This window comes from Phalacrocorax aristotelis, chromosome 4 (assembly GCF_949628215.1).
Source record: "Phalacrocorax aristotelis chromosome 4, bGulAri2.1, whole genome shotgun sequence".
In the NCBI taxonomy this organism is placed as follows: Eukaryota; Metazoa; Chordata; class Aves; order Suliformes; family Phalacrocoracidae; genus Phalacrocorax; species Phalacrocorax aristotelis.
The window spans coordinates 1,693,088-1,718,437 of NC_134279.1; the positions used below are offsets into that span (position 1 = coordinate 1,693,088).

General features: G+C 45.9%; 1 protein-coding gene across 4 annotated transcripts in view; it reads left to right on the forward strand.

Annotated features, from left to right (window-relative positions):
* ADAMTS3 (ADAM metallopeptidase with thrombospondin type 1 motif 3) overlaps positions 1-25,350 on the forward strand; it is a 133,509-nt gene that overhangs the window by 47,450 nt on the left and 60,709 nt on the right. For all 4 annotated transcript variants that reach the window (XM_075089955.1, XM_075089957.1, XM_075089954.1 and 1 more), the window contains one exon: positions 1,247-1,403. In XM_075089955.1, the coding sequence (XP_074946056.1) occupies positions 1,247-1,403 (157 nt within the window). The remainder of the gene's footprint in view (positions 1-1,246; positions 1,404-25,350) is intronic.

Sequence of the window (25,350 nt, forward strand, 5' to 3'; positions counted from 1 at the left end):
CAACTCGAGCACAAAAACTTCGCAGGAGCCTCGCCTTAGGTTGGCCGTGGGGCGCCCGCCCCAGCACGTCGGACGGGCCGGCCGGCACGGCGGGCCCCGGCGCCGCCGCTGCGCAGGACGGGGCGCTGGCACGCTGCAGTCCCCGGCAGGCTCGCTCTGCCCGGCCCTGCCCGCAGCCAGGCAGCCTCTGCCGCCAAACCGCGTCGGTGGGGTCTGGCGGGGTCTGGGGAGGTGCTCTGGGAGCCGTCCCGCTGCCCCTTACTGGCAAGATGGAGACAACATTGCATAAAAGTCGTAAGGCTAATGCCCGTTGGTAGGTGCTCTGCTGCATTTTGTACAAACATTCATGTTTTGTATGTTAATGTCTAATGCAGATTCCTCAAAATACTGTTTTCCAGTATTTTCAAATACTCTACATCCATTTCTCCCCTATGTGATGTTCTTGCTTTCGCTGGCTGTTGCAGAAGAGGTTCAGTCTTGCTGCCCTTAGATACAAGCAGGGGTTTTTAAGTGGCTATTTCCTCAAGCGTGTCACCAGATTTCCTTCACCATTATTTGCTGTGACTTATATTCAAGTGCCAGCACAGAAATTTTTCCTCCTGAGCATGAGTCTCTCTTCCCTTAAACTGGACTTAGGCGGGTGTGACTTACTCCAGTGAGTTTAATTGTGGTAATCACCAGGATAAATCTGCCTTGTCCACCATCCTGTCCCGCAGCTTTTACAGGTGGAAGACGTAAGGAGAAAGGGTTTTGAAGAATTGTCCATAGGCTCATAGTTACAGGGAGAACAGTATGTGATCATTTAAGTAGGAAACCCTATGGCTTGTGCTGATTTTGGTGAAGGGCCTGAACCGTAGGGGTTTCAGAAAATATATGAGTGCTCGGCGTGCCATGCTTATGTTGCACAATAAGCTATGCATAATGTACAAATGGTAGAGGCCCTTATGGCTTCAGTCTTGGTTCTGTTTTTGAAGGGTTACTGTATGTCACACATAGACAAGGTCTTCTCTTCATGTCTTCGAACAGTGGCCTCAGCCAGATGAACATCCTCGGAGTGCAGGGGATATTGCCTCTGGCAAGAAGTCCACGCAAAGGCAACCCGGCGGTAATTTGAGTCTTACAGTGCAGTAATATGCTGAAAGTTTTATGCTGCTTCACCCCTCTTGATATTTGTTTTTTAAAGCATCGGGCCAGGTCTTTAGGCTCTCAAATGACATATTGGCATGCTTTCTCTCTTCCTCACCAGGCTGGAATGATAAGAACTGATAAGGATGAATACTTCATTGAGCCTTTGGAAAAAGGAAAGCAAATGGAAGAGGAGAAGGGAAGAATCCACATGGTGTACAGGCGATCAGCTGCAGCGCAGCGTCCCACCGACACGCTCCCTGACGTCCATACAGAAGGTACGGTACCCCTGTGTTGACTGTTTACAAATCTCTTCCAGGTAACTCTAGCCTGCGGTAGCTTTTGAAAGAGGCGGGTTTGACTGAGCTGTTTGAAAAGAAAGCGTTTCAGCGTTTTGCTGAAATATGCCGTCAGTGATACAGGCAGTACCTCTGTCAAGAGCAGCGCACGTGTGCTTTCATCTAGAACAGAACTCAGCTGCGAAGCGTTCGTGTCAAGAAATGTTGCAAAATGCTTGTGAATTCCTTCATTAAACCAAGGGCAAAGTTTGTACTCATTTAACTGGAAACAAGTCTGAGCTCTGCATACGTTGGGGAGATATTGTGGGACATGAGATGTTAATAGAAACACCCATATGACTGCCATGTTCTAAGCTGTTATTAAGGCTCGCCTGTCCATGCAACTTCTGTTTTAAGTTAGGGTCCTATTTCTTTCTGAGTAATAGCTAAATTATGCCATGGCTGATACTGTTTTCCCCCTTCTATTCGTTGCAATTAATGCAGTTTGAAGGCAGCTGTCTTGATCGGATATGTTTTCACATATCCAAGGATTCCCCTCCATCTTGAAGATAATGTGGTTGGTCCATCTGACAATAATTATTGTGTAGTTTAATTCATTTGCTTGTACGTTCCTCGTCCCATTTCTAATATTATACATATCCTTACAAGCCAACGCATTGCATAGTGAATGTTGAGGTGTTTGACACCGTGGGCCGAGGATGAAAGGGCAGCTCCATTCCCCTTCAGTGCTCTGCCTTTTTTCCAACATCTCTCAGCTTCTCAAATTCCTATTTGTACTTCACATGTGTTCATGTGTTCTTGGAACATAAAAGGGTGTGAGAACAACAACTACATTCAACACACAGACCTAGAATTAGATACAAATATTAAACAGTGAGGAATCAGGCAGTCCCTCATTGTCAGTCCTTACGGACTTAAATTATTTGGTGTGGTTTTGGAGTTATGCCTCTGAAAAAGCAAGCAGGAATTGACAGACATTTTGAATTAAACCCTGTCAGGCTGTTATTAGTCTTTCAGAAGATAAGTCGGTGCTGCCAACTGCAGTATGGCACAGGGGTAGCACAGCAAGCTTGGGGACCAGCAGCAGTCTGGACCATGCAGGCTCATCGACCTGGCTTTTCTCCGAGACCTGTGCTGCCACAAGTCCCTTGCTTTTGGTACCCCATAAGGTCATTCAAATCTAGCTCGTCTGTCTCTGTCGTGTGATGGACTGAGCAGTGCGAAATAAGCCTTTGTGGTAGTGGCAGTGGGCTCAGCGCCGTGTTTCTGGGCTGGCAGACTCAGACTGCAGTTGGACAGAGTGCGTACTTGGTGATGGACCTTCTGGGTCTGCTTCGGCGGGTTCACCGTGTCTTTCCTCTGCAGTCTTCCGTGTGCTCACAGACTTTATTTGTATGTGTTTTGAATCCATGGAAGCCTTTGCAAATTCTGGGTAGCTGTGATATGAGGAAGGTTAGCAGGAGCCTGCAACAGCTGAGGCAAATCGGTCAGGAATTTCTGACTTGCAGTTCATAATATATGAAGATTAGTGAGACAGTAAACATGTAAATGATGAGTCCTACCTCAGAATCCTTGAATGTTGTTTGGGGTTTCCTTAGTCCATTGAGGGTCTTCATGTCTTCAGCATCTTCCCATCTTCTTTTGTCTGGTCAGAGGGAGCACTTAAGAACAGCAGTACCTTTTTGTAACTTAGAGCAATCTTTTTAGTTAGTGTCAAAGCCACGTGCCTGTAGCTGATTTCTTGTTTTTCAGGAAGTTCTGACCAAAAAGGCTTGTTTCTTGTATATTGCTTTATTTCATCCTTTGGCAGAGGGGATCTCTTTCTATGCTGCTGTGCATTGTGATTTGAGCATTTGGCTGTAGAAGATCTATGTGGTGTGTAATACAGGACATGCTGGCATATGGATCCGAAAACCAGAAGGGTGGATATGGACACCTCGAGGGCATTCAGTGAGAAAGGAGCATCATGAAAGGAACCAGAGATTTGATGAAACATAGGCAGGCTAAGGGAACTTGCTGCTTCCCATATAACTCTGAGAAAGGTAGAGCTTTTTATTTTAAGTGGAAGCGGAGGTTACGAGAGGAGAGGCGCTTGTGTCTGCCACTCGATTACAAGGCTTGCCAGCTTTGTCCCAAAACGGCTGAATGTAGCATGATGTGCCAGGCTCCGAAGCCCGTCTGGTGCTCTAGAGAGCTGGGCTGCGCAGATCCTGGGTCACCAGCCTGTCCTACCCCTAGCAAAAATGAACAGACCTTTGGCTATGGTACAGTCCAGCAGTCTGTGTTCATGATGTGCTCTGGTAGGTGTTCTACTGATGCATTGCACACGTATTCATATGAAATATGTCTATATTTCAATCTGCCTGTCAGGGAGCTCAACCCAGGCTCTGTCACTGTATCCTACTTTCTGTAACTAGTATTTTAGCACTTATTTTCTGTCATCTGCAAGATACTTCTCCTCCCTCCCCTTTCTTCCATAATTCAAAATGCTTATTCAAGGAAAACTGTTCACTGACTTCTGTACCACTGTGCTTACAACTAGCTTGTTGACAGTTTTTAATTTAAAGTTCTTAGAGTAATAGCCACAGATCTGTGCAAAACTCACGTGCATAACCATACCTAGCTGAAGGTGCCCCATGATGCCAAGGTATGGCCCAGCCCTCTAGAACATGCAGCTTATCATGGGAGGAAAAGGGAGATGTTTTACGCTTGCTAGACTGCTGCTGTATTTTAACCAAGCTCTAGTCCTGTAAGGCACCCAGACCATTCCATCCTGGAAGTTTATATTCTTGGTTAAAACCTTACCTAACATGGAAGAACTGTCACTACAAAATAGAAAATGTTGTATGGGTTTTTTGGCTTCCATATTGATGTGTTCTGGCACTCTCTTGGTCATTTGCTAATCTGTGAGGTCATTTACAACATCAGACGAGCGGTGCTTGCATGTCCATGTCTGTGCCTGTTGACCTAAAGCAAATGCGCAAGCCTTATTGAAGTTTGCCTTTGCTGAAGACTTTTAACCTCCTTTCTAATGGACATTATACACAGAAAAATTCCTCTCAATTATTGCCTTGCCAAGCAGTTCGATGTACTAGATAAACTGCTTTTCTGTACAGCTCATTTTCAGTTTAAAAGCGGCCGGAGAACCTCTGAGCCGCCCACGTGGAAGAGCGCTGGCTGACCCTGGCACAGACGGTGGGCCTGGGCTTTCGTGAGAACGCTGTAGGTGTTGCAACTACTGTTGGTATCTTCAACCTTCTCCTAAGAGGGTTTCTTAAAATGTGTTAGATGGGTTTCCTTCTAGCGGTGAGCTTCCATCAGTCTTCAATTTTCAGATGTGTCTAAAGGTCTCCACTTGCCAGTGCGCTGTGAAAACTGAAAGTCTTTCCCATCTTTCCTGTTTTTCAAGGAAAAAGGTTAGATGGAGGTTGGCTGATTTTTCCCTCCTGGTTACTTTTCAGCTGGAGTTATTTCTTTGCTTTTATCTACCTCTCATGATCATTTACTAAGCCCAGTTACTGACTACTCCCAGTTGGGGTAAAGCCTGATCTTTATGGTACTTGTTATCCTTATCATATAAAGCAGGCTTGTCTGCGCTGCTGTTTGGCATTTCCACCTCGGCTCGGATTAGGCACAAGAAAGGAGTAAGTCACATTGCCTTTGTCCTTATATATTCAAGATGCTTTCAAAGATCCAAGCATGATCCCAGTTAAAGCAAGGTGCTGAAACCCATGGAGCCTGAGGAAATGTTTGGCCTGTGTGATGGGTTAGCATTGCGGCCCTTGTAACTAAATAAATGTTAAGTGTTACTCACGTTCACAGGAAATCTATTCTACTTTGGACAGTTTAAAGCTTTTGCACACATTGGAGTTCAGGAAATAGATCTGGGTGCTATGCCACTGTGAAACAGTTTGCAGGTAGGCTGCTGCATCTAGATGCATGAAAATCTTCCTTGATCTCTCTGCCCCTGCTCCCCACCCCTTGTGCCCCGTGGCCAGGCCAGAGGCAGAAGTGCAGAGCACAGTCTGCTGGCGGTGTAGAAGTTCAGCCACATCCTGAGCCGAAGCAGACAAGAATCCAAGGTTTCAGTAATTGACGACAGATGACTCAGTGAACTAGACAGTAAGATAAAAAAAGTACTTAAAATTGTTGTGGTCAGTGAAGTTGTTATAAAACCTGGGAACTGTGGCGTAAAAGCCTTTCTCTGCGATGAAATAAGACGTACTGTGTTGTGTTCTCTCTACAAAAAGTCAGTTTTATAAGATACTGTTGTTGTGAAAGCTTTCATTCTGACAGGACATCTGCTCTTGCTGCAGGATTTTATAACATTTGGGCATTTGTGGGACATTTTTCAAACAATGGGACAGGACAAGCGTAGGAGCTCTAAGTCAAAAGGTATCATCTTAAGATCCAGGTTTTAGCTGCATTGGCAATGTAGTGGAGCATGTGTTGGTTCACGTACTGTGTTCTCATAGAAAAAAGCACACACGTATGACCTACCTACTTCTCTTTCCTGTTTTCCTTTATTGCATTTATCTGTGATGAAGTTTCAGCGAGCTTTCTTAGAAAGGTAGGAACCAGAAATCCATGTTTCTGGAGGAGATATTAGGATGCCTCAAGCTACTGGATAGTGCGGGTTTAGCCTTTCCACTTTTGCAGCAGCATAACCCTACCCCTGAAGCAGCACCCTGTGCTGATGGCTCCTGATGGTACCCGTGGCTATCCATAGCCTCTTCAGGGAATGATGGCGCACGGCGGGCGCTACCCCGTTGTTTTCATCGTTTGCTTTGTGGAGGTTGCTGTCCTTAGAAGTGCGTTACATGAAATGCTCAAGAAATCAGGTGGGAAATCCCGCCTCATTCATTTGAGGAATGCTGTAGGATTATTAACAGTTAAGGGTAGGCCTCGGTTTCCCTTCCCTCTGCATGTCTGTGCTAGGAGTGCTGGGGAGCTTCTGCATCTTCGCACACTGAAATGCTTACAAAGTCTTGTTTTAAGGATCTTTTTTTTTAACCTCTTTCATTAAGCATAGGGAAGAGCACCTCAAAACACTTAGCAGAAGATGGGAAGAAATGTTAGTATTTCAGAAATAGAAGTGAAGTGGTAAGATATGCTTTCCCACCCCTTCTTTTTTTTTTTCTTTCTTTTTTTTTTTTTTTTTCACATTTCATCCTCTCTCAATGTAAGGAGCTAGGGAAAATACGCCAGAGGCTGAGCCTTTAAAGAGGAGGCACAGATACCCTTTGAACTGGTGGGTGTCTGTTGTCCTTCGTGTCTGTGTGCACCCAGTTTAGACTCCTTGAAGGAACCCTTCATTAATTATTGCCTCTTCATACCCCACTCTTTTTAGTCAGTCTGGTGTGAATATGATCTCTTGCGTATAAATGGCCCTGAATACTTGGTGGCTGGTTTATGCTTGTAAAATAGCTACTCTCTCGCTCTGTGATAGCAGGGAAATGTGAATAATTTTCCGTATTTTGACAGTCTGGTGGCAGGAGCGGTTATTTGTATTTCATGGGTCATCTGTCTGCTAATTCACGGGATCTTGTCTTACTGTATTTCTTGGAACCTGGTCTTTCTTGTGCTCGTGCGAGGCAATGCAGGGACCTGCAAGAAGCAGTTAGTCCTGGCTAGCTAATGTTAAAATAATTTTACGAACCAGCCACCTAACTGGTACCTGCAGGCCCCATTGCACTGGATAAGCCTGCTCGCTGGTTTAAAGTGCTGAGCCTGGGATAGTTCTGGGCAGAGGAAGCTCTTCCTCTTCTGCAGGATGGTAGTCAAGGCCTCCCTCGGGAAGCCCCAGCTATTGAAAACCACTTAAACATAGTAGGATGTGACACGGCATCAAGAAATGTCAAGCGGATTTCTCCCCTGGGAACAGAAAAGGCTCTTGATTATCCTTCCTTGTGAAGAGCTGGGTCAGACAGCAGTCACACAGGAAACCATGTGAAAAGTGGTCAGCTTGTAATGTTTAATGTAGTCATGACCTAGAACAAGAATACTCAGACCACATTTTCAGAATACGTGTGCTGCCCTAACTTTTGTCTGAATTTGAGAAAATGGTTGAAAATTTCTATCTCTGCTCAGAAGTGAGGTGGAATCAACCATCGTGAACCTGGTAGGAGGATATGAATGAACAGGTAGATGGTTACAGCAAGTGACAGTGGGCTGAGACAGGCTGCTCAGGCTCCAGAGGATCTTCTCACTAGGCTTGGTAGGAATGCAGAGACAGAGGCGGCTCTCAGAATTTCATAGAAATTCCTGGCTGGTGGAGGGTGCTTTTGTTTGACGTGTGCTGGAGGAGAAGCAAAACCTAGAAACACTTTCATTGTCGGTAGGGACTTAGCAGCCCAGCAACCCTGATGGATATTTTCATCTTTAGAAAAGGTGATAGATGTGCAGAGGGCGGAGGAGGTATTATTTCCGCAGCCAACAGCCTCTGACGTCCATTAATCCAGCCGTATGAAAAGGGGGGAACTCCTAGTTTGAGCTATGATGGGTTGCCATGTTTTACCTACCAAAGGGTTATTGTTAGACTGAAATGAGTGAGATACTTGGAGAATAATCCTGTTCCGAAGTGTTACTCCTTTAGCATCGTCCGTGTCTGGTACTGCATCATGAAGGCAATTTACGGAAGGCTCTACACTGTTTCTGAAAACACTTTAAGTAGTTGCAGTACTGTAGAAGCCATATGAAAAGCTCTGTGACTTGGCATCCCCTGCTCGTGCGGACATGCCTTGTGGGGCCGCAGTTCGCAGGATGCCACCAAGCACGTGCTCGGCTCTAGCATTTGACTGCTCCCGAGGGTCACTCCTCCAGGGAGGGGAAGACGCTCTGCTTGCTGTGTGAGTGTCGAGGCTCAGTAAAGGAGGCTCTGCCGGGCCAGGAGGAGGGAGGAGTACAGCTTCTGAGACTGTTGTTTTTTTTTTTTTTTTTTAAAGACACTGGATGTTTGATTTTAAACATCTGGGATGAGCATCTGGTCAGGTATAGTCTGGGAATCCTATCATAGAGCAGGACGATTTCTAGAGCTCTTCATGGGTGTAAATACGCACGATTGTGTCCTAACGGCTTTTCCATATCAGACTGCCCTGGGATGACGTTTGGTAAGCTCAACTTCCCCAGTAATTTAAATGTTGATCCTAAAGACACAACATCTGTGCTTCTCATTTTAGTTGAGTGCTACAGGTACTCACGATCAGTGTTCACGTCATGAGCATTATTCCCAAATAACATATGTTAAAGAAAAAATACTTATTCTTAAGGGCAAAAAAACCCCAAAGATCAAAAGACTCCGTACGGGGGGTGAGGGGTCTAGGGGACAGAGAGCGAACGAGCTACGCGTACAAAGCTGAAAAAACTAGAATAATGTATGAGGCTGTCATGTTACAACATCCCTTAAATAAATCTTTAAGATTTTATCACCAAAATAGCTTTTCACTTGGGAACAGAAAGAAATGCTCTCCGGACAAGCCTGAGCTTGGAAGGTTTTGAAAGTATAATGATGATATCATTCTGTCTGGACAGGATGAAAAGAATCTGTTCTCCTTTGTTAATGAGCTGACAAACATCACCAAGATGTGTGATCATTAACCTTATTCTTGAAAGCATTCAAGAAACAATAGGAACAGGCAAAGAACCGTAGAGTTTATAATCAAATTTGCACCCAGGAGGCCTTCTTTGCAAGTTCTACTGAATCAGGCTCAGGAGTATGGTAATATAAAATCCAAATTGTGTTTCTCGGAAACATAAAGGCCTGATCCAAGTCCGCTGGGGTCGGCGAGAAGACTCACATTTACGTCAGTGGGCTGATGAGGCAGGTTTTGGATCGTGTTCTGCCTGAGCTGATCACAAAGAGTTCGATTTATCTTCCCTCCTGTTCATTCATTTATTTTTTTTTTTTCCATGTACTTTCTTTTCATATAGTATAATGATGACAACCAGCCTTAAGCTTGGAGAGTACTCAGCGTGTTTATGTCCTCGAAGTTTTCCTATTCTATCTTCATCTTCACATCATAGGTTTTTTTTTTTTTAAATGACAACCTATTCACCCAGAGAGCACTTGAGATGAAAGTATTTTTGTAATTACTTCCTAACAGTGGGAAACAAGGAATAGGAGCCTTTATCTCCCAGCTTCCTTTCAGAATTTTCATTTTCCCTAAAGAACCAAAGTGCTTGTGTGGCTGATGGGGTTGCCATGGCACTGGGTTAGAGTGTCTTTGTCCCAGGTGGGAAACATGTAGGAGGAAGAAATGATTTGGGAATTGCTCCTGGTTGCCTGGGAATGAAACCCTGGAATAGAAGGTAGAAGAATGGGAAGACTATTGCCTTCTCTGGAGACCTCCCTCAGCACTTCCCCAGGCACATTTGTGTTTCTTAGAGACGTCGTCGTGCCAGAAGGTGTCTGAACTCTTTCTCAGCAGAATTTCTCATGACCTGTGTTCTGATGGAGGATGTTTTAGATACCACACAGCACACCACCCGAGCTTGTGCACCAGTAACAATGGGAAAGACGGAACTGATTTTGGCGGAGACTTAGTACGGCACATTCTGTAATATGCTCTGTTACAATATAGGCATTCTTGTGTAAGTTGTATTGGTGGTCATAACCTGTGCCTGTGCTCATCTAAAGATATCCTGCCTCTTTATCCAGATCTGCTAGAGCTTTTGCTTTTAAATCAGCTGCCTTCTCTAAAATTGGAACATAATAGGATTCACTGAGGTTCTCGATTGAATATTGGTTTGCCCAGGGTTAGTTTTTTTCTTTTTTTCAGGTAACAGTTTGCTTAATGAAAGGAAAGGCAGTCAACAAAGTACTTTTCAAGCAGGGACAGCACAGCACGGTAGAAAGGAAAATGAGTATTGGTGATGGATGTATTTACTATACATGGGGGGGGGGAAGAGAAGGGATCTAAGGAGGAGGAGAAGTCGGAGGAAAAATAATGAGAAAACCATCAAGCCCGTGTAGAAATGGAAGTAGATGAGTAATATCTTTGAGTGCAGTGGAATTACAGCCCTCTCCAAGGGTTTGAGTGTGTGTTTGCACTGCAGACGGCAGTGTGCTCTCAGCCCAGTTAGGCATAACCTGAAATTAGAACTAACCTCCCTTCCTTGGACATCAGTGTCGGTCAGTACAGCCATGGAATCAACGGATTAACGCAGAATATTACCAAGAAGCTACTTGTGTTACTGGGATCTACGGATCCACTCTTGCTTTGGTCTCAACCCAGAATGCCCCCGGCGAACACGGCCGGGGACGCGTGTCCTCCGCATGCTGCAGTCCTGAGGGCTAGCCCACGATTCGGTTTCAGATCTGCTTTCTTTGCCCTCACTGTTCTTATTGGCCTTGGCCCACTCGTCCTCAGGTGGTCTTTGGGATTCATGTTGTACTTGGAAAGTGTCTTTGTTTTAGTATTTGTGCTCTCGCCTCTATTTTTTAATGACACCTGTCAGCTGAGACATGCAGGGAGACTGGACAGTTGGGTATGGAGTTGGCTCAGTGCGGTGTTTCTCCTCCCAGTTCGAGTCAACTCGGGGTCGTGTGGTTCCACTAATGTGCTGGGCAGTGCAATTTAGCAATTAGTTGCCAGAGCTCAGTGATGAATGCTGGTGTCTGATGTGTGCAGTTATTTACATCCATCTCCAAAAAATAAAAGCAATCCAATTCTTCCCTTAGATGAGCATCCAAAATTTGTGACAGGAATGGAGAAAAAATAAGGTGGTGGTTTGTAGGCTGTGAATTAGATCCTGTATTCTGGGACACCTCTCTGTTCCCTCTGTGCATCTATCTGTTTGGCCTCTATGTCTCAATGTTTCATAGATTCAAAGCATAGTAACTCAGCAGTTGTGTTTTCAGTATTTCCAAGGATGGAGATCCCATGAGCTTTCTGGGCCTCTGTTCCGCTGTTTCATTACCCTTGTTATGAGATTTTTATTTTTTTTTTTCCCCTCTCCTATCTAATCGGAATTTCCCATGTTCCAACTAACGTCCATTACCTCTCATTCATCCAGCAAAAACTTCCTGGGCAGTAACGATCACTGTGTCTAGAAATTCAGTAGGGAATGAGGTAGCTGGGTGTTGCCAGGCAGATTCAGTCTCCAGCCTTGAGTTTTCACAATTGATTTAATAATGGCTCTACATTAAAGGCTGAGTTAATACACGAAAAGCATTTGCAGGAATCATAACTGGACATGTTAGACAACAGGGCTGGAAAGCATAGGTAGGCAACAAGCGGAGAACGTAATCTGCTGTAACCAAACAGTTGTTCTCTGGCAAAGCGAGGAATAGAAATAAGTTTGCTACAAACTGTCATCCCTCACTTTCAAGAGAGTTGTAAGAGTTAGTAAGATGTATAGAAATTATATTCAAGGTACAACCAAGAAATCACATTCGTGAAGTGCACTGCTTGTCAGTGAGGCCGTGATGACAAAGCTAAGGTTCAGCGCATGGGGAAAGAGTCCCTAATGATAAAATTAAACATACGATCCACAGTGCCTGCCCCACAGGGTTTATTGTCTCTGCTCTGAAATGTGTACGAGTAAAAGAAAACCTAGACTTCATTGCTGAGAAAAAGCTTGTACAGTTTTTTTAAGAAAAAAAAAGACACTTGAGCAGGAATGGATCAAAAAGTGCTAGAAAGTGACTTGTGCACTCTGTCTGTGTCAGGGAGGTTGCGCTTACCTCCCGGTAACGGGAGTAGGGGCATCCATCTGTTTAAGTCGTCTTCAATTCTTGGCAATAACAAAGGAAAATCATTCTTAAATAAAACCAAGCATAAAGGCTTGATTCCGACCGCAGGCACCCAAAGCCAGAGCGGTGAAACACGCAGAAATCTGTGTGAAGGGAAAATTGAAAAAATGGGGAAAGATCAGTACATGCAACTTGCAGCCATTCCAAGGCTTGTACAGTTTCCCAATAAAAACTCCTAGTGACCCCAAATTACATAGGAAGAAGAAAACTTTCTACAAACAGTGGTGATAACGGACGGCAGAGATTTTTATATATTCTTTGAGCAGCTGTTCCCACGTGAAGGCGGCCTGTTTTGTTTACAGATGATATTCTTAAAGTAATCTCCTAAGAGGTGAAGACATGCCAAGGTAAGGGCCACCCTTTGTGCCCTTCCGGCACGTGTCCAGCGTGATGGACAAGTCCGGTGTCGTGGCAGAGAGGGGCATCACACGGGGCTCACTGCTGCCTCCTCGGGTAAGGAGATGTTTAACCCCGCGTGTGGTACTTTGTCTGTAGTGGTAGACGGTAGCCAGCACAACTCCTCCCTAGCACAACAGTCGCCAGAGCTGGTTTTGTGGTGTGTGTCAGCAATGAGTAGCTAACGAGCTGGAGATGATGCTTTTCAGAGCAGTTTGATTGCCAAAAGGAGATTCGTAGCAGCTCATATCATACACAAAGCAACATATCGTGAAAGAATAAGTACCTCTTGCCCAGATTTCCTCTCTGCTGCCAGTTTCTTTCCCATTGTTTCAGGTGGGAGGCGAGGAAAAGCTTTAAAGGGAAGGATAATGTTAATTTACATCAATAGTCAGTGTCGGAAGTGCTGGACAGCATTGCAGAACTGAGCTCGCTAGCTCGGGTGGGAAGCAGCTCATGTCTCCTGCTGAGCTCGGTAGGAAAGATGCGTGTGAGATGGTTAAACGTGTTTTGAGGTTGGCTGGGTGAGGCAGCAAGGAGAGCAGAGGGCCAGGGTGGTGGTACCCGGCGGTGTGCGCAGGGGTGATTCCCCATCTGCCCTTCCCCAGCCCCACTCGCCTCCAGCTGTAAAACAGAGTACGTCCCCGAACAGCTGCCGGCTGAGAAAACATGCTAATGGAAGCAAAAAAGCTGCCTTATCAGGATGAATTAATGCGAATTAGAGGTCAGGAGCATGAGGAAATGAATCCTCCCACAGCTGGCGGGGGATGATGCTGTTTATGTGTTTTACATACGCATCATACAAATTTAGTACTGAAACGTGATACTGTGAAGGCACCAAGAGACTCTCTTTCACCAAAGGAAAAGGTCCTTTTTTAATCAGTCTGCATTCTACAGCTGACTTTTTTAACCTATGTCTTTGATGGCAAAATGAATTAAAATGCAGCAGTTTGTATCCTAATACCAAAGGGTAATTTTCATGACATATGACTGTTGCTGGGTTTTCTTCCCCTGAAATTTTATGTGGTTTAGGCATTTTTTTCCCCGTTGTGAGACACCTGGTTTTAATGGGTTTGTTGCTCAGTATGTTTTTTTAAGAAAGATTTTAGAAATGCAGAAATAGGTAAGAATGCAAACCGAGGGGGAGCTAAGCAACATAATTCGGTTTATATTTTTGAAAATTTCTGGATACAACATAGTCACCCCGGGTTTGCGGTAGAGAAGGAGAACGACTGATCTTGCACACTTGGAGTGAGCGGTTTGGATGCTTGCAGGGACTGGCTGGCAGGCTGTGCTCCTCCTTTCGGTGGTCGTTCCCTCTGCGAGGGCCGCGTGGGGCTGCGCGGCAGCTGCTGCCGCGCTGTGTGGATTGCACCGAGATGTCCCCTGGAGATCACTGCCCGCTTCCGTTTGTCCCTCTGAAGCGCTGCGTAGATGATAAGTGCTCGATGATAAGCGTTTGTCTCGCGTGGGATGACAGGGTGTTGGGCAACCGAAGCCGATAGGAACGCGTATGGAAATGACTAACGTGAGAACATCATCCTTGCGGTTAATTTTGCTCCCAGCGGACCGAGTTTCTTCAGATCCATTTCTGGGTTACAGAAGTGCGTAAATCTTTCCAAAATGCAATAGTAAAACACTGCAGAGTAACAGCATGACCCAGCTGTTGTTTGCTATGAAAACAGTGGGCTTTTTTTTTTTGCCAGAATGCCTTGCCTAATAATTCTTTCAAGTATTCTAATAACATGGGATAAGATCATCAAGATAGTTAGGGTTCTGGAGGTTATTAAAAGACACACAAGTCTGAGTCTGCAATTCGAGTTGGAAAAGAGCGCATTGCTAGCTAGGGGAAGCTGGCTTCTCCTGCCGTAGCGGCGGGGAGAGGCTGACCTGTGGGAAATCTGGGTTAGACTCTGTCAAATACTGTGTGGTTTGGGAAGAAAACCCAGCCAGCGATGAAGAGCTTCGCTGGCTTATACCTTTAGGAGTAGCCTGAGGAAAGCTTTTTGTTTGTGTGTCTTCCTTTGTGGTGTGACTGGCGGTGCCTTTTTTCTAAGATGGCCTGGATAAGTCCTGTCTGGAGGAGGGATGCAGGTAACCGCTGAGGTGCCCCTCTGGTGCATCCCTTGGAGTCTGAGCGCTCCACCCGCATAACAAGCAGGCTGCTTCGTCTGACAAGCGAGCGTGACACGCATGCCCGAGAGCAGGTTTATCCCAGACCAGGATGGAGTAGCTAAATGATTCGTAAGAGTAATGAAGGTGGTGTTGACGCGCAGTTTCCTCTCCTTGCCTCTCTGCTCTGCCTTTCTGTAAGCCAGGGAAAAATGACCATGTGGGGCATAGCGGGCATTGCGCTTCAGAGGCCTTTCTCACACTCAAATATTTACTTACGCTGGGCTCACGACTTATATCTGTAGGTAAAAGCTCTCCTTTTTTTTGTTAATGGCAAAGGGGCTTTGTCCATCAGGTGGCAAGAAACAGTACGATTTTCTTCTTTCTCCCATATTTCTGCATGGGCTGCCAAACTGTAGACCCAGGCACGTGGAGAAGGTTGGATTCATGCACTCACATCCCAGATGAAGAACGGGGAGTGGTGGGGTGTAAGTGCAGAACGGGCCCGGGGGCTCGGATATCTGGGCCAGAATGAGGGACAGATAATGTACTGCTATTGCTAAACATGGACAGGTTGTGGCCTTATAAGTAACCTTTTATTTGCTGTAGGAACAGAAACAGAGATTTTTCCTGAATAAAGCTTTGGGGTTGCTTGCTGCTTTTGTCCGAACAGACAGCAGCACATGTCCTGCTCCTGTCTCTGTAAAGGCTGCAGTAGGCTGTGAAGCATTGAGGGGCTGAGCTAAACTGGGTGATGACTTGCCACGGTCCTGTGTTAATGAAAATCTCCTACAGAATTAAATGCAGTAGTGTGAATTAGTGCCACCTGTATATTAAAAAGCGCGTTGGAGACCTCGGTACAGTCTGACTGCTCGTGGTCGTGATGGTGGGAGAAAACATTGGAAAGTCCTCCTGTTCCAGGAGGAATTTAGTTGTGCTTCTCTCTCCTCAGCAGGAAATCTGTTAGTGATGTTAAGGTAACAGGCAGTAATAACTCTCTTAATGATTTACAAAAGTCGAAGAGCGGTGTGACAGTCCGCAACAGGTTTGTGGCCATTTCCTGCCCCGGAGCGTCTCATTAATCCTCTGGGCCTGAAGTTTTTGGGCTTCTTTTCTCCCTTTCATGTGAAGGTTAATGTTTTAATAGCTTACCAATTTAGTATATGCTCTGTTCCTTTACACTGAATCTCTTCTTGAATGTATTTCATTCAACATGCTGTGAAGTGGTGTGCTTATACTCGAGAAGGTCCACGCAGCCACGTACCGAAAGCCTGCATTTTTTAGGATGCTGATTCCTGCAGTCTGCCATTTCTGCTACCTATTTCTGCTTGCAACAGTTGATCAAGTGGGAGTGAGCTAATGGATCAGGACAAGCCTGCAGGGCTCAGCTTGGAACAGATCTGCGGGAGCTGTGACCGGCTGGCCAGGCCGTGCCTACAGCTCTGGCCGGTGGCTCGTCTGGCAGCCGATACTGGGGTGCCGGGAGCGAATTTCCTCGGCATCGGAGGGTCGTTTGTCCAGCAGCGTCACGCGTGATGGCATGCCGAGGCGTATCACCTCCGCCCCTCCCAGCAGCTCTGCCGGGGTAGCAGAGAGGTATTGAAGTGCGTGGATTAGAGAGGGCTCTGGGGAAGAGAAGCTGCTGCTGAGGATGTTCCTTGCGAGCTCTGAAAGCAGCTTCAGCAGAACCGGTGGGGATGATTGCAGACCTCTGCCAAATGTCACAGTCCTCGCTGGCCTCTGGAGGAATTTTATTTTAATTAAAAAAAATAAAAATGCCAAGAACGGCTGGCCCTGAGGAGGCTGTGGTTTTGGCGTGGTGTGCTGCTTAAAGGGAAAAGAAAAAACCAACCGAGAAACCCTTCTGGCAGCAGGAATGCCTGCCTTTCTGTCTCTCTGGTGCTCCCTTAGAGAGCTGAACAGAGTCTGGTTCTTCACTATGTTTTCGTAGCAGTAGCAGGGAATTAGACCGCTAGGCTCCCTCACCTCGGGGGTGCATCTGTTATTTGCCCTGCTGCCTACAGCTGTTACCTTCCAGCGGCTGAGTATGGCTTAGCGACGGCGGGGCGGGACATTTACTGCTGTGTTTCAGTATGGGGGGAGTTAACCTGGGAAGCTCGTCAGGAACAAGGCAAGAAGCCGTCCCAGAGAAGCCAGTTCCGAGAAGCAGCTTGAATAAATGAGATAGTTGCAACGTTATTGAAATGCTTTTGAAATTTGAGTTGTTAGGAAATTATTTTGTCCAATAGGGAAAGATTTTTGGATTGTTGAAAAAAGATATTGCAAAGGTAACAATTTCATTTTACAGAGAACTTGAGAACGTATGGTTTTAACAACTGAAAGCAGTTGAAAACGCAACATAAATACCTCTTCCAGATCACATGTGCTTTACCTTTCTTAGAATACAGAACGCGTTTAGTGCTTGATGCCTTTTGTCCTGTTTGATTCAGTTCTCTCTCACATCTTGGGCTTCCTAACTGACTCCAGCCAGAAATGAGTGTCTTTTGCTTCTTCCATTTCTGCATGTAGATTTTCATTTGGCTTTTTTCAAGCATCTGTGATTTGACCTTTTTTTTTTTTTTTTTCTCCACTCGCTTAGGGCAGAAAGGAAAGCCTTTAGCGAGAGGGAAGCACTCTTGGAGTAAAACTAGAGCTTTTTGTTTCCTAAACAATGTGCACAAACTGTGGTGTGTGCGCTGCAGCCGCCTTGACGACGGCGTGCACCGGCTGGCCAGGCCACAGCGCACGCGGTCGAGCGCCGGCCGGGGCAGCGCAGGGTGCTGCTGCCTCTGCAAGCAATACCTAGACGGAGCTGAGCAACGCCCGCCCGGCGGGTTAGGAAGCTCTAAAAAATTCCCTACGCCTTACACGTGGGAGTTTTCAGGTTAAGTCAAACTGCTTTCTGATCTTCCAGGTTGTCTCGTGGCATACAGCGAATATCTCAGGCTTAACTTAAAAATCATGTTGTTGAACATTTCTGGATGCGTTAAGGATGAGATATTCGGTCCTTTGCACCCGTGTACTTTCAGGAGTCAAACGTCGTTCACTTGATTTTCTCCAGATTGTGAAAAAGGTCTCCGTTGCTCAATTTACACACGTGACCCCTTTCACGTGGAAGCAGCGTTGTTGCTCAGCTGCTCCAAATTCCAAGCATCAGATACAGTATGCTTGTTCATTTTCCTAATGCTCTTTCTTTCTCACAGGTTGTTTTCTCTTGATAGATTACCTGGTTTAGGTTTCCTTTATTATTCACCAAAGCTTGGTTTGCTGTATTTCTAGAAAATTCATCTGGTGTTCCTAGACGGAGAGTAATTCGAGGTGTATCAGTGGCTTTCGTCTGATCTGTGGTAAAAGCTGTTTTGAAAATGCCTGAAAAATATCTTAGAATGAAAGGGCAACTCGTTATGCTCTGTGGCTTATGAATGAAATATAATTAATATCATCACAGATTATACGACTAATAGCATCATAGATGATGTTGATTTTCAGTGAAGGCCCTCAATGTTATTTTTTAGGTCTGTGATAGCAATAGAAATCCATTTCACAGAAGAATTTATTACCTTTGTGGTTTTTTGGTGGTGGGTTGTGGTGGGTTTTTTGGTGTGGTTTTTTTTTTTTTTTTTTTTAAAATCCTCAGTTTTAACCAACACTCAGTGAGTATCCAGGAGCCACATAATTTGTTTTGATAACTATTGTAAATAGTTTGTCCTTAAAACTGCCCTGCCCTATAACTGGCTTCTGCTCAGGTTCTTCCACAGCCAACTCAGTGGGGTTTTTATCACTAATCGTAAGTGAATTTGCAAACATTTGAGGCTGAGCTTTGGTGTTTTCATGGTATTTCTCAATTTGCTTTCGCAGGGTTGATTCTTGATTTATTTTGAGTCCTTTTTCTTAATCAGTTTGCAGAGCTTTCCCTGCCAAGAATAAGTAACAATATATTTTCATTACTTCCAGCACTTTGAAGGTTCCAAGTTCCTGATGCCCAGAACATATACTACTAGAAGAAAAAAAAGTCTTCCTTTAGTTAACAGTTGCTCTTTAATGGGGAACACGAGGTGGGATAAATCAATTCAAAGAATCTGGTATTTGAGCGACCAGCAGATCAGTTCAGGTAACGCCATGCAACGTTTCGGTGGCTGATGATACGCCAGCTTAGTTGGACGGAGGCCGACGAAGTTCTGACCTCCGCAGATCTGCCTCGTTTGCTTTTCTTTGTCAAACATGCTTTTTATTTTCGCTGGCGAGACAGACCCATCGTTCATATTTACTTTTTTACATCTGAAGTTTGTCAAGCTGCTTGGAAAAATATGACAATGAAAGACATCTGGGCATCCCATCCACTTTCTATTTGGAAACATCTGCATCGTTATTAGGAACTTCTTGCGAGCGCTGCAGTGAGCAGATGCGTTCCCTTTCCGTCTCCAGGCTAATTTACAATTGCTGGCAGTGAAAGAAACTCCATAGGCACTAAAACCCAAGTACCTGCTTCTTGACTGGGCCTTTTAGTACCACATATTTAGGATGCCTTTGTGTTTGTTCCTGGGTAAAGAACAAACTGGTGGTGTTTGTGGGGGGAAGTGATGGAGAAAAGCCAGCGGTGTCTCCTTCAGGTTATCTGTCGTCTGTATCTATATGACTTTAAAAGCTGAGCACTCGTGTTCTGGAATCTTTGCCATGCCGGTTGATTCGCGGCTGTTCATCAGATGTAATGCTCCTTGTAAACCCAAAGTCCTCTGTCTCAAGCTGCCCTTTCTCCGCTTTTAAAGCCTGAAGAGATCTGCAGAAATACAAAAAAACCCTCTAGTCTTTCTTCCCTTGCTTAATATGGGAGAGCCGCTGAAGTGTAGTGGCTACAACTAGAAAAAATTATTGGTTGGGCCTTGGCTTTGACTGTGGTACAGACTATATATGCTGAATCACGTAGTTACGGGAACAAAAAATCCTGCATACTGAGCTCTAGTGAAGGGCCGTTCGGCTCGGTGGCCTGGCTGTGGCGTTGGCCGGGAGCTGCTGCAAGGGAGCAGCGCTCCGATGAAGCCCCCCTGCCGCTCCTGCATCCCCCCAGCGCCCCGCAGAGCGGGACTTCCCAGGGCGCTCTGTTCGCCAGCCACCCACGGACCTCTCCTACCCTCACCTGGTTGATGCTTTCTGAACTTTTCCTGTAGCAATGACTTAGGTAATTCAGTTTGGTGCTGTGGAGCGCTTCTGTTCATTTTAGCCCTGTTGCCTGGCCGTTTCATTTGATCCACGCTAGCGCCTATGGCAGGAAAATACTCCTCAGCCTTTCTTTGATTTTTTTTTTTTTTTCCAGGTTTTATATCAATCTTGCTTGTCCCTCCCCATTGCCTGTTTTCCAGTCCAGAGGGAAATGCTTTATTCATCACTCGGGGCCTGTAAGCAGCTCCTTACCTGTGGCCATCCCTGCCACCTTCTCCGCCGCAGCCTCCCGCCCGTGTCCTGCGGGCGAAGGCGGCACGGGCGGCTGCGTGCTGTGCCCAGGCCGTAGGCACGTCGTGGGTTTGTGCAGTGGTGTCGTGTTTTGTTTCGGTGCCTTTTGTAACGGTCGGTGCCTTTCTGGATTACCTGTTGAACACAGTTGTTTTTAGAGAACTCTGAATTTGGAGAATTCTCTGGAATTCAGTGTCCCTTTCCTGAGTGGCCGTAGGTAATGACACTGCGTATGTGTGCGTTTTGCTGGGCGTTCTCCTGGGTATTAGTTTTCAGCTGCCAGTATCTCCTAATAACTCAGTATTTTGAAGTTCTTCACTTACCTTTGGGTGTCACCACGTTAATGATCAGAAACTTTATTACCTCCGTGCGTATGACCTTCCCGGATTAGCGGTGAATATCTTGAGTCGCACAGCTTCCAGCATGGGTTTGTATGGTTCTTGAAGAAGCGTGGCTGTTACACAGAAGGGAGATTGCATTGCACACCACCTGGCTTGCTTTTTATACTTGCAGAGAAAAAGCACAAGTCGTCTTACCGGGGAGGATGAACAAACCATTATTACCTTTAGGGTGAGCAGAACTGAGTTCAGGGAGCACCTTCCTTTGCGACCCTTACTGATGAAAGGCAGACGTCAAGCAGGGAGTGGAAACCCGCGCTGTTCCATGAGACTGCCCTTAGAAGGCAGTTGAGGTAAGGATTTCAGGTTACATATTAAAAGATACTTATATCAGGGTAAAATCTTCCTGTGAATTGTTATGTCTGAACTCAGATTCGGAAGAGAGTAACTTGGTTTGTCTGTGAGCTCTTAGCGCTTCACCTGTTTTCATTCATAATCTCCAGACCTCCCATGCATCATTTAGCATAATATAAAATAGACCCATTCTTCTCACGGAGGAGCAGGAGCCACACTGGATATGTATTAATGGCACGAATGGTGCTTTCAAACTTTCTGCTGCTTAGGGAATTCCTTTGTTAATACATAGTTGGTCTCTACATGGTTTCTCTTAGACCATTTTCTTTCTAGGAGGTTTTCCAGCGCACATTTGGCGGTGAGCCTGCCACCTGATCACAGGATTTGGGAGAGCTTTTTCGGCAATACCTTGAATATGTGTACGCTGTGTTTACAGCCTCCGCACACGTAACCTGATGTGAATCTAGCTAGCTTAGCGGCTGCTAGCGGTGAAATTGCGGCGGCCCCCAGGCTGGGCTTGGGAAGCCGGGCAGCCCACGGAGCACAGTCTCGTGCCAGGAGATGCTGTGCGTCTGAAGAGCAGCTTCCTGTAGAGCAGGCCCACCACGGGGACACACACGGGGTCTGCCTTTAACTTAAAACAAGTAACATCAAACACGAAGCAAAGCAAAACCATGATGTTTACAAAACCATGTTGCTTACATGATGTTTTCAGAGCCATGATGTTAAAATTCCTGTGTATTTTTTTGTTTCTTGTTCAAATGCTCCGTCAGGTAGCCTGCACTTGTATTTTTTTTTTCATTTCATCCACTTCTAACCATTTCTTTTATATCACAGTCTGAACAGGCTGTGTTCTGGCTTCAGTAACAGCATGGAATGGCTTTGAAAGCGCGTGTACGTGGCACTGAGATCAAATTTTTCTAACTATGTAAACACAAGTATTTCAAATTACTTGATAAACACATATCTCCACCTGACTCGCGCCATAAGAAATACTAAAAGCTATTCGTATTACAGGCTGGCAAACGTGAGCAGCCGAGCTTTTCTAACCCTCTTCCTTTCCTTTTCCTGTGTTAAGGTAAGCGAACAGTTTCCTGACCTGTTTTAAACTGCTCCAAAGGTAAAAAATGGGATTCTGGCTCTGATGTCAGGGAAACTGAGGCAGCAGCTGGCTTCCCAAAGCAGGGAAGGCCGGATTCGAGGAAGGAGAGCCAGCTGCTTTGCTGGGCGGGGAGTTCCCTCGGGAAGGCAGAGACTTCAATCATTTTCCTCTTAGCCAGTCCTCCCTCTTCTGCGCTCGGTCCTTTTCTTCCTTAACACAAGGAAACTCTGTTTCCCATTTTTCCTTGGAAGAGCGGAGCAGGACAGCAAGAGCTTCCATGAAACCTTAGTTACTTCGGACATAATAAGCTGCGCTCAGCTCCTTCTCTGAAGTTTTATTTGGGGCGAATGTAATATTTACAGCAGGAGTGGGTTTTTCAAAGACGCTGCAAATTATTACCCCAACGAGAAGTGGGTAAGCTGATACCCAAGGTTAGGAAGAGGCTGCTCCACAGTCAGCGGCAGAGCTTAAAACCAAACCCAAACTTCCCCGTGTCCCAGGCAGATATTCTGTCTCGCTAATGGCCACGTTGAGTTTCAACTGGCATAGCTGAGAGCTGGCGGGGATATTATTTGTTTTTCAGTTCAGAGAGAGAGTGATCTTTTTGCTCGAGTGGTTTTACTGAAGCTTTTTGTTGTCTTACTTGTTTAAACCCAAGGCCTCGTTTGTGCAGTTCCGCATGTTTTGTTGGTGCACCCCCTTCCCCTTTTTATGTGGTGCTAGAGGAGAACGGCTTCGTACATATTTTTGCCATTATCTTGGACGATATCGTGGTACATGTACTGTTTGGAAATAGCTTGGGTTTGGAGACGTTTGTTGGTCTTGGAATGCTGACTTACAGTGCATTCATGGAAAAAGAGCAGGAACCCGAGTTCAACAGCATTCAGTGATAGTTTATAGTTGGAGCTTTTCCTTTATATTTATGCCAGTGGAATTTTGAAAAAATGGCTGAAATTCCATGTGGCAAGAAAGAGAGGCTTATTATCTTATTATATGACTAACGCTTTGATGTGTTTTTTAAAATTGGTATTATTTGCTGTCGTGCCCCTTCTACGCTTCTGCTATATTGGTTGCTTCTGTTGCCGCATCATTTCAAAGAGCTTTTCTTCTAGCTTAGACAGTTACTTTCACATTACTCAGGGTGCCATCCTCCTTTGGGGATCTGGCCGGGGCAACCACACTGTCAAATCTGAAGCCAGAGTAGGGATAAGCTAGCCTTTGTGTTAGTTAGTAATGGAATCTAAGCTGAAGTCTGCATTTTTTGGGTGACAGTACTGAAATTGTGTAAAGCCTTTCAAAAACAAAGAGCAGAAATACCGTATGGACCTGTTCTGTTCATTCTCTGCCCTACTCATTCAAGGTAGGTATTTTTCAAGATTAAGCACTCCCACTTTTAAAAGTAATTTTGAAGTCAAAAAAGAAAAATTAGTTTCCTTGTAACTAAGAATCCCAGTTCACTTCTCGATCTAGCTGTACTCCTCTATCCAAATACCGGCCGCCTTGATTTTGTGTGGCTTGAGACTGCTCTGCTTTTATCTGTGTTGACGTGTAGCAGCCAGGAAATACGGAAGTTTTGCCATTCGTCAATAGTATTTAGAATTTAATTGAGGATAGAAATTGGGTTAACCTTCTCAGAAAAATTCCCAGAGGAGGACCTACGTCTGCTCAAATTAAAAGGCTTTTCCTTCTGTGTGTCGCTAAGCCCTTCTGGAAAAGGGACGGTCTGACACCCCGTTACGTGTGCTAGGAGAGGCCAAACTCTGCGCTCCTTCTGCTTTATCTCCGTTAGGGATGCCGCTAGGCAGTTCTTGCTCCTGCCGATGGAGGTGACAGTGCAGGTACTTGTTACGTGGGATGAAGAGCAAGGGTAGGATTCTTGCATTCGCAGCGGTCTCGCCGCCCGGCAAAGGCAGAAGGGCAGCTCAGCTCTGGGGGATCCGCGACTTGCGACTGAAACTGTGCTCGGGCACGGTGTGATGCCGCGCGCGGCGGCTTCGGGCGCCGGAAGCGTTTCAGCAGGAGAAGGAAGGTGTTGCTGCTGCTGCGGGCATTTGGAGCAGCGCGGCGCTTGCAGCTGCAGCGAGTCTCTGGGCTGAGTTAGCTAGGTGGGAGACCTAGGGCCGGGAGGGCAGCAAAGCCTTTGAGAAGACTTTCGGTCTCTCTGAGCGCCGCTGCAGGGTGCCCCAGCTCCGAGGGAGCCTCGTGACTTGCCGTCAGGTATCGCGGGCGATCCTGCAGCAGCTGAAGGCCTGAGCAGGACTGCACTCGCACCGCAGATGCCGTGGGGGGCTGTGTCCCAGGCGGCTCGGAGCCTGGAAAGGCAGCACGGTGTAGCCTCGTTAGTGGCTGGAGGGAAGAGGGGAGGGGTGAGGGAGGGAGGGGTGAAATGGTCAGCACTCATGCTTTGATAAATCAGGTCCCCATAGTCACTTACGAGTTGAAGGAGGCTGTCATTGTCATGCTGCTGAATGGGAGGAGAGGTGCAGACCGAAATGGCTGGTGGGGAGAGTCCAACACCTGCAGCTACAGTGTTGTTGCGCGGATCAAATTCCCGATGCTCGGGCTTCTCTTTACCTGTGTGCAGCTCCGTGCGGTGCATACGCGTATGCCTCGTTGTGTTTTCTGCCGTGAGCTCGTTAGCACTTACCAGCAGAGAATTTCAGCTGCCAGCATCGCCTAATCAATCTATACGACCCGGTCCCTGTGCAGGTTCTTCAGCTAGTTTTCCATGCTCCTGCTTTGCTAACCACAAAATGCATCAGAACTGTAACTCCTGCGTTGTTTACCATGTCCCTGTCCTAACTCTGTCACACAAACTATCGAGCTACGTGGCAAAAAGAAATTATCCCCCACACAGCTCGTGCTTTCTTCTAACGCCGGCGTCGGCTTTCCATAAACCGTGCTCTTAATTTCTTTTGGTGCCTTGGACTGTCTTTCTGGCTGCTATTCCTGTGCAACACAAATAGTATCAACACAAATAATATTTGACTAAGCATTTTTTCTTTCTAATTTTGTTTAAAAGTCATTAAATTTACTGATTAACGTGAGCTGAAGAGGTTCCTTTCTCTGTCTAAAATTGTGAAAGGGCGGACTAAAATCTCGGCAACAGATTTGACCACAGAATGCTGTCTGATCTGGACCTCTGGTTTCTCCAAGTCGGAGATAATCCTCAGCAGTTTTAACTTGGTATTATCTGGACATCTTAACCATCCTTATTTGGTAGTAGGTTGTTTCCAGGCTGTCTGCTAAAGTGAAACCTGCTGTGCACTCAGGTCCAGAGGTCACTTACGTACACGTTAAAACAGTTCTTGTCATATTCTGTCCACCTCTCTGCCCCTCCTTCACCCTCGCCCGCCCCACAACAGTGTGTACCCTGGGGCTGTTTTTCCGCTAGCATTTAAACCTGCCTTTTGAGGAGGACTG